The sequence below is a fragment of the Condylura cristata genome, unplaced genomic scaffold (genome assembly GCF_000260355.1).
Source record: "Condylura cristata isolate star-nosed mole 26May11 unplaced genomic scaffold, ConCri1.0 scaffold00018, whole genome shotgun sequence".
Taxonomy (NCBI): domain Eukaryota; kingdom Metazoa; phylum Chordata; class Mammalia; order Eulipotyphla; family Talpidae; genus Condylura; species Condylura cristata.
Window position 1 is genome coordinate 20,349,048 of NW_004567119.1, and position 8,680 is coordinate 20,357,727.

The window sequence follows — 8,680 nt, forward strand, 5'->3', positions numbered from 1 at the left end:
ATAATTTGAAAAATTACTTTGGAAACCATCTAGATATAGGATGACCAAGGTCTGGGATAGAACTGATTAGAAGTTTATGAAGAATGGTTTAATTTGTATGAACTGAATGCAGAGTGAAGGCAATTAACAGAAAAAATGGACAATTAGTGGATAGTTGGATAGAATAAGCCTGGAGAATGGAATTAAGAGAGCCCAGTAAATATTAACTTGTTTATTTAACTTACATGTTTTTCTTTTTCTGAATTGCAAATGATTTTAAAATATAATTTTCACTGTTGAATTATAGAGTCTAAAACTCTAGGGGTAGATTTAAAAATCACAGCAAAGTATACTGAGATCTATTTCTGATATTTCATAGAATTTGACCAAATACATGTCTGCTTGTGTTTCATCACTAGAATAAAAACAGCAATAAACTTTTGTTTCATCCAGTGTGTTTCTACTATGTATGTAGGAACAAATAGTTACTGAACCCCTTAACTGTATTAAGAGCAAAAACATATTAGCCAAGATTGGTAAAAGCCATAAACAGTTACAGACTCAATTACTCAATTAGCACACTTTCTACCTGCTAACTTACTACTGATGAGGATAATAACAGAAGTAAAAAGACTTACTTGATTTTTTTCAAGTAAAGCACTGCAATTTTACCATTTACTGTCATTTGATACTTCAATTCAGTTTCATATTTTTCCTGCAATAGATATATATACCGGTAATTAAAAACATACAAAAATATTCACTTGTCTAAATCCATCTGTTTTATTGTTGGTGAGTATTTCTTGCTTTTCTTTAGTATCCACCTATATAATAGCAAATATGTATCTCTGCCTCCTTTGGGAGATCAACCAAAGCTGCCAACAAATTATCTGAGGCCTTCATGTCCATACATCCATCCACTCATTCATCTATCCATCTGCTGGACAAAGTGCGGGTTATATGCAAGACTGACAGGTTCTAAAAATTCAATTCTGAGAGAAAAAAAGGCACCTGCATTCAGAAAGCTTGTAATCTTGTGGAAAGATGCATAACAGTAATATAGGGCCTGGCAGTTTATTACAATAAAAGTAATACAGTGCCTGGCAGTTTGAGGGCTAGTCACTCATTTGTTCATATATTTGCTTATTTAAAAAAAAATATTCAGTTCCCCTTATGGCATGCATATAAAATACAGCCATGAATAAAATACTTTTGGTACTTTTGTCTTTAATGCTCCTGTTAGAAGGTTTTTGTGAAAGATTATCTCACTCTAGACCTCCTTTAAGCAATGGGACTCTGGGTGATGAAGGTGCTGGCTCAGCTCATTGGCAGGGCTGGTGTTTCACTTCTCTGGCCCAGTAGAGGGCAGGGCAACGAGAACAAGAGTCCTCTTCATTGCACTGAGAAGCGCCCTGTGCAGCAAGCATGGAACACAGAAATCCCTGTGCTCAGACCATTATGAGTTCTGGGTTTTATGAGTAATTGTTAGTCAAGTCCCTGCACAAGGAAAATCAACAGTCTCAACACAGAAACCACAAGGATAATTCCCAATTATTTAGCTTATATGCTCTTACTAGTCATCAGCTGTGCCTGAACAAAATAAATAGATTCTATGTCAGGGGATAGGATGTGTGTGCTGAGTGGGGGGCAAGGATTTCACTGGCTTCTGTAGTCTCTGTGTGCAACACAAGTGTGATATAGAGGGATCGGTAACTGATTGGGCAGGACTTATATGTCAGGCATGGGGCTGTGGGGGACAAGAATGGGCCTGGTATTTGCAGATGGCACAGGGGCTAGAGTCACATAGACACTGCCAGAGATTAGTTCTGAACATTCATTAAAGCTCAATGGTAGGATATTCTAGCAAAATAAAAGATGCCTGTTAAATTTGAATGTTGTATACATAAATAATGCATATTTTTAATAGCATAAGAAAGATCTATACAATACTGAAGAATATTTAAGTTCAAAAAGCATTTACTGTTTATGATAATCAAGCTTTCTGGGTAGACTGTGATTTTGATTTGTGAACTCTGGTGATTCTATGGAAGGTAGCGAGCACATCAGATGTAAGAAAATACATGAACTAGACATGAGTGACCAACCAGGAGCTGGGAATGAGGTTCCAGAGCACAGGCCCACTCTGGGAAAAACAGATGACTTCTTTTTGAATGTTTCGTTAGCCAGGAGTTACTTTTCATGGTTCAATCACTTAGTGACTGTGAGAACATATTCAAAGGCATCAACCAGCACCTGAGAACATCAGTGTCACTTAAGTACTAAAATGTAAACATGACTGAATGTAATGTGTGTGTGAGATGGTACGTAAGCAGCACTTAGGGCTATCTGGTTCTACCATCCTGTCCAAAGATGTGGCATCTTCTACTCTGAAGGGACAAGGAGAAACTCAAGTATACTAGATAAAACCAAAACCATAAAAATAAACCCAGGTTTCATCATGTAAAGAAATATTAAAGCATTCAAATTAGGCAAATTTTCCTTAGATGTCTTGTGAGATTGTATTCAACATTTTATCTCTCATAAAAGATAAAACTGAGGTGATTTGTAAGAACCACTTTGAATCAGTGAGATCACAGAGCATTTACAGAATGTTTTTCATAGAACAGGGGTTAGGAGATAAGCGTGAAAATGAAACAGATGTACAAAAATAAATAAAACACTTATTTTATTGATCAGGGCAGTTTCAAACCAAAAGAGAGAGTACAAGCATTCATTCACACTCACACACAGATATAAAAGCAGTATTAAAAAAATCAAGAGCCAAGTGGGATAATACTGATCAAAGCTGAAGCATGAGTTCAGGAATATACAGGAATATTCCACTGACTTTACAAGGAATATAATATAGACTGAGTTTTATTTACAGAGACAACATTCCACGTGAAAGGCCTTGTTGAGCCAGCAATGAGCACATTATAGAGGAATGCCTTCAGAATACCAGGACTGCAAAGCAAGTTATATAAAGAAATAGAAAGAAAACAAAATGATTTAATAATCCACAGCATTAAGTACAAGGATCCTGAAAGGTGAGTCACATGAAGTGGATGAGGAGTTACACAGGACAGCTCCTACTATAATTTTGAACAAATAGTGAATAATAGCATCCTGCTGTTTATATATGATATCATAATACAGCCATATAGAATGAAATCGAAACTTGTGTATATTAAAATTAATAAAGAATTAGCAAAACTAAGACCTGAGCACAAACAAGGACTCTCAATTTAGACCTTTTATATTTTCAACTATGAATTGAGAAAACATAAGATGGATTGTCATTAAAATAGTCAAAAGTTAAATTTGCCTTTTACAGCTGTGATTAGAAACTCTAGACCTGTATTTGACTTTTCTTCAAAATATTTGGTGAATAAGTACATTATGACATTTTTAAAAGACGACCTGAGAGCAGTTAAAGGCAGTTATCTGGATGGGAATATGAATGTATGTGGGTATCAGTTGGTATTAACCTTTTGTTGGAGGTAATTATTTCGGGAAACAAAGTTTACTATAGGTGATGTTGTTATAAATGCCATTTCCCTTGGAAGAAATATCTAAGTAAAATCTTGTTCAGTGGAGCATCGGGCCCTCCAGTGAGTTAACTTATTTCTGTAAGCAATTATTTATGTCTCATTTATCTGTATATTCCTGGCTCCCAGCAGAAGACTTTTGGGCATAAGTAATTAGAAAATTGTTATTGAATGAATCATCATGTTTTAACTTTTCTTTTACAATAAATGTCTGTTGAGTGAATTCTGACTAAGAATATATAGGTTCATTAGGTGTAAGAACAATGCAAATTTTAATAACCAAGTTAGAAAGGGCAGATGTAAGTTTCATATATTGTGTGCATGAATTCATCAATAATAATTTATCTTTCTCTGATTTTTATGTTCATAGCTTTGTATGGATGGATATGTTGATAAAATACATTCATTTTTGTGGAACTTCCTGGAATAAATCATAAATTTCCATAAAGATATTAAAATTTACTCTGTGTGTCCTTATACTATTTATTTCAACTGCCAGAAACTTAACTTGAAAAATGAGGATAATAATAGAGCACTGGGTTATTGTGAAGATTACCAAAGATAGGTCAAAAACAAACAAATCATACATATAAGTGTAGATATATGTATGTACAGCTAGAATATATTTCTATATTGTGTATAAATTCTTTGTTAAATTGACGTCCTACCGTTCGATCTGGGTCCTTCGCTTCTCTTTTATGCAGTGGATGAAGTCTTCGAGGGTAAACCACTTCATAATTCCTTAGTCCAGAAAGTTCCTTCACAGAATTAACTGAGGGGGAAAAAAAATATTGAACTAAGCAGAACTAAGATAAGCTGTTTGATAATGGTCACCTTATTGCATTTATGATGCAGGCTGCCTCCGTCAGAGGCTTTAACTGAGTTTTGCAGAGAATTAGTAAGGTGTGAAGACCAAAAGAGACTGACTGAGATCCTCTCAGATCTCTAATTTAGCATATACCTTCAAAGAATTCCCTGCTGAAAATTCTGATTTGTCTATGTACTTTTTTATAATCACACGTCTTTTCATGTTATGCCTCCTTCACTTATTTGTCTATTTGAGAAAAAACGTGGTTTTTCATTTTTTGCCATCTTGACTTCCCTTAAGACAAATTAGTGAAATGTAGCAGACAGAGCAGGCAAAATGGAAAGAAGATGGAAGCTAAACTAACCACATATTAAGTTACTCAGAACTAGAGTAACTGAGTTGGAGCAGTCTGAAAACTACAGTGTTAGAAAATTTCTGATTTTAATATGCTTATCTTCAAATTTCTAGCAGCAATGCTTTACACTGGTGAAAGAAACTCTCATACCTGTTCTACAGAATAAAAATAAACTGGCTTTTGCAATACAGATAAACCTTTGTGATGCATAACATGAAAATCAGTCAAGCAGACAATGAGAACACTACCACTGGCACAGAATTTCTTTGAGCATACATGGTATTGAAATAGAATTGGTAAATTGCCTCATTGAACCTTTTTTCCCATATCTTGAATTTGCATCTCAACAATATTTCTGGAAGTATTTTTATGAGAAATTCAGAGATTTCCAAAGCTGACACTGGACTGCTTTTTTTCTTTTGGTTACATGATCTAGTCTCTGTTCAAAGAAGTGCATGATGACAAGTCAACAGACTGCCCTGTGGCTGCTGGAAGGCTGTAACTCCATCCAGAATGCAGACGCAGGGGGCCCAAGCTTGGAGTGTGGGCCAACCCAACAACTTACTAATACCATGATTGGAAAGGCTTTATTTGCCTGTGTAATGAAGAGAAGGTGCTCTAAGGATAATCCTAGATAATTAAAGTAGTCAAACCTAAATCCTCTTGTTAATATACACAATGACACTGAAGTTGATTTTTAACAAATAAACCTGAGGATTATTTGACAGTCACCTTGGATGACCATACTCTTAAGGATACTGAGAGGAATTATAAAGAGTTATAATTTTAAAGAATTATAAAGTAAAGCAGAATTATAATTTTAAAAAAAATTATAAAGTAAAGCAGAAATGGCCTAAAATTTCAGATGATCTCCTTTTCTTATCATTTTGAGATGACTTTAATTCATTTAGCCACTTAACACATCTAACTTTGAAAAAAATAAAAAAGTGATTAAACTGGTTAAAAATTTGGTGAGTCAAAATTGGAGTATAGAAAGAGGAAACAACTTTGGTTCTAGTAGCTTGAGATTTTCTCTTAAAAGCATCCCCAGAACACTTAAAGTCATGGTTTTCAACTTCAGGACATCTTCACTTTGGGTTTAGTTTGAATTTTTTTGAAAAAAAATTTTTTTAAAAAAGAGGGGGCAATGTACTCCTGAGCCAGTTCAACTATTCTAGGGCTTTATGTGAATAAATACACAATCCTCTATTACCTCTTTGAAGGGCCAATAATCATTTGGATAAAGTCCTAACCAACTGTGATGAAAAAACTTTACTTCCACAGTCACCCGTGAAGAACTGTATCACCACACTCGTCCCTTATAGTTATAGATATCATCACTGGGCATTTTATTTCTATTTACTTTTTGGTAAAGAAAAATAATAGCCTACTTATAAAAATTTTTGATAACAGAAGTTGAAAAGCCTAAAGGAACATTAAACCAATCATTACAATTTTAATAATTATTTCAAAATAAGATGCCAGGAAGTAAGAAAATTACTCTTGCCACAAATTAACTGATGGTATCAACACAATTCCCTGAAGCCTCCTTAACTCCATGACACCAAAGAAAAATACCATAAGGCACCCACATGCTGTCTGGTAAATTGTCTTCAATCAGTGCAATTAATCCTATTAATAGGGAGCTCATGAAACCATCTATTCACCAATGCAGCAGCCAGAACAACTCTTTCAAAAATGCTGTATGAAAATGATGCTTTCCTTTAGCACACATTTTTCTGAGAGCCTGGGTAGTCCTTGATTCATGTAATAATAGGTATACAACTGATCCTTTTTACAAAAATAGAGGGTGGAAACACACACTCTCCACTCAGAAGTGATGAGAAGGAACCAAGCTAATCCACCCAACCCAAATCTCTGACATACACATTTCTAATTTATACCTACCATGGGTCTAGTTGGTCTCTGAATTTTATTATTTATTCAACTCAAAAATTATCAATTTAATCTTAAATAGGGAATTGAAAAATTTAAATTAGTGAAAAACTTATTTCCAATGCCATTTGATGGCAAAGCACTTCTAAATGGCAATCAATAAAATTAACTGTAATATATTTTTTAAACCCTACAGCAACTTCTTGCTTTATTTTGAAATGAATTTCCAGCTCTTCTTAAACTTCTGCAAAGAAGTACATTTTCCTTCAAGGCTCTTATTTTTCTGAAGCCAAGAAGGCCTTTGAATAATGAGATCTGAGATCTACAAATTACAAATAAGAGATGCATCATACCTAGATAATGTTTGTCTCTCTCATCCTTGGATTTGATGGAGAAGAGGCAGCTTCTTCCCAGGGGAATAACATCAGGTTAATTATATTGAAGCCTGTGCAACAAACACAACTAACTGCCATCCAGGGATTATTCAAACCTGAGATGTAACACAATATGTTGCTACTAATTCATTTTAATTCTCTCTTTCTCCCACAGAACTCACAAGTTACAGATTTTTGAGCAGCAAAACTGAATTAAGAAATGAAAACTGTTATTATGGTTTTGGATAGATAATTTTTTACTGTTTATTAATTTTAGAAAGATCAAAGCTTGTTCTTAAGCTTAATTCTCAGTGGCTACTTCATATTTTAATGTGCTTGGGATTATTTTGGAGTTAAATTTTGTACGTAATATTGACCTTTTCATTTTTGTTCAAACCTTTTCAAAAGTGTTTAAAGCACTATCTTTCCAGAGTGAACACATAATGACATTCATGATTGAGTGTCTATGTAGAGACACCAACTTGAATTCTGTATTTCTCTGTATCTCACAAAATAACTTACTTTATATGTAGCAAAAATTATAAATACTTAAGAAAGAACACACTAAGTCTATAATTTTGGCTATTGTGATTAAATTGTAGAAACTCTATAGGATGTTTCAGTCAGCACTTGAAGTCAAGGAAAGGTACTAATTTAACAAAAAATAATTTCAGAAAATTCTGTACCCCCCTGGATATAGGAAGTATTTTTCCCTTCTGCCAGCGCAAAGACCTATCGTATCTTTTTAATAATTGAAGTTTTTTTTTTCTTTTCCTATAATTATAGCCACTTTTCTCAAGATAATATGAAGGTCACTGCAATAATTAGCCTGACTTTACCACTTTTCTTTAACTTCACATTTATGGCAACAGGGCAAAGGTTTTGGTCTGAGGATAGATGTATTTCATTCTATGCATGATGGGACAGAAAATCAAACACAGAAGAGTTAAGGGAAATTGCTTACTTATTATATTCTGGATGGAAATAAATACAGCTGGGAATAATAACAGGGGTATTTCGGTGAATGAGAGATTCCAGAAAACACAAGTTGGAAACTAAGAAGGGGCAGCTCTCTGTTCAAGATGGAAACTCTTCATTTCCTCTAGGCTCTCAGCAGCCACTTCAGAATCCCTCTTGCTATCACCAGGTACTTGGGAGGCCACACTTTCAGACATCGATTCGAAGTACTCATCTCTCTGAATGCCTGATGTGAATACATAGCAGTTGGTAGTTGTCCAACTCTACGGAAAAGGCTGTAATGTGAGTCTGCTCAGGAATCGGGATTACTCTTGAGTTGGGTAACATGAGAGCATGAGCAGCTCTACCTGCTAACCAGGAGGAGGATGCCAGAGAGCCTGTGGTGTCAGTGTGTTTGGAGAATGGAGGCAAAAATGGTGTCTGTTATTTGAATTGAAAGTTCACATACAGTGTTGTAAACCAATGTCGCCTCAATAAAAAAATGAATTTTTAAAAAGTAAATGGCAATTTTAAATAAAGTAAAAATAATAGTAGCAATAGTTGTCAAAATGGTATTCATATCTTGTTTCAATTTATTGCCAATCTTTGTGTCATCATCAAATGTAATATAAGCCATTGTTTAACCTAGAGGCTACTGTGTATCGGTCCTGTCCAGATCATCTTTAGTATGTTAAATAATAACCCATTTTCTTCACACTACTTGAGCCTTTCTCAATGGATATTGAATTTAGTCATATGCATT

At 34.5% G+C, this 8,680-nt stretch overlaps 1 protein-coding gene across 1 annotated transcript in view; it reads right to left on the minus strand.

The window, feature by feature from the left end:
* Window positions 1–8,135, minus strand: part of ADAM28 (ADAM metallopeptidase domain 28) — a 40,278-nt gene extending 32,143 nt beyond the window's left edge. The window contains exons 1-4 of the mRNA XM_004685224.2: window positions 8,051–8,135; window positions 4,196–4,299; window positions 618–694; window positions 367–394 (exon numbers count right to left, since the gene is read on the minus strand). Coding sequence (XP_004685281.1) covers window positions 367–394; window positions 618–694; window positions 4,196–4,299; window positions 8,051–8,135 — 294 coding nt within the window. The remainder of the gene's footprint in view (window positions 1–366; window positions 395–617; window positions 695–4,195; window positions 4,300–8,050) is intronic.
* Window positions 8,136–8,680: the final 545 nt, after the last annotated feature.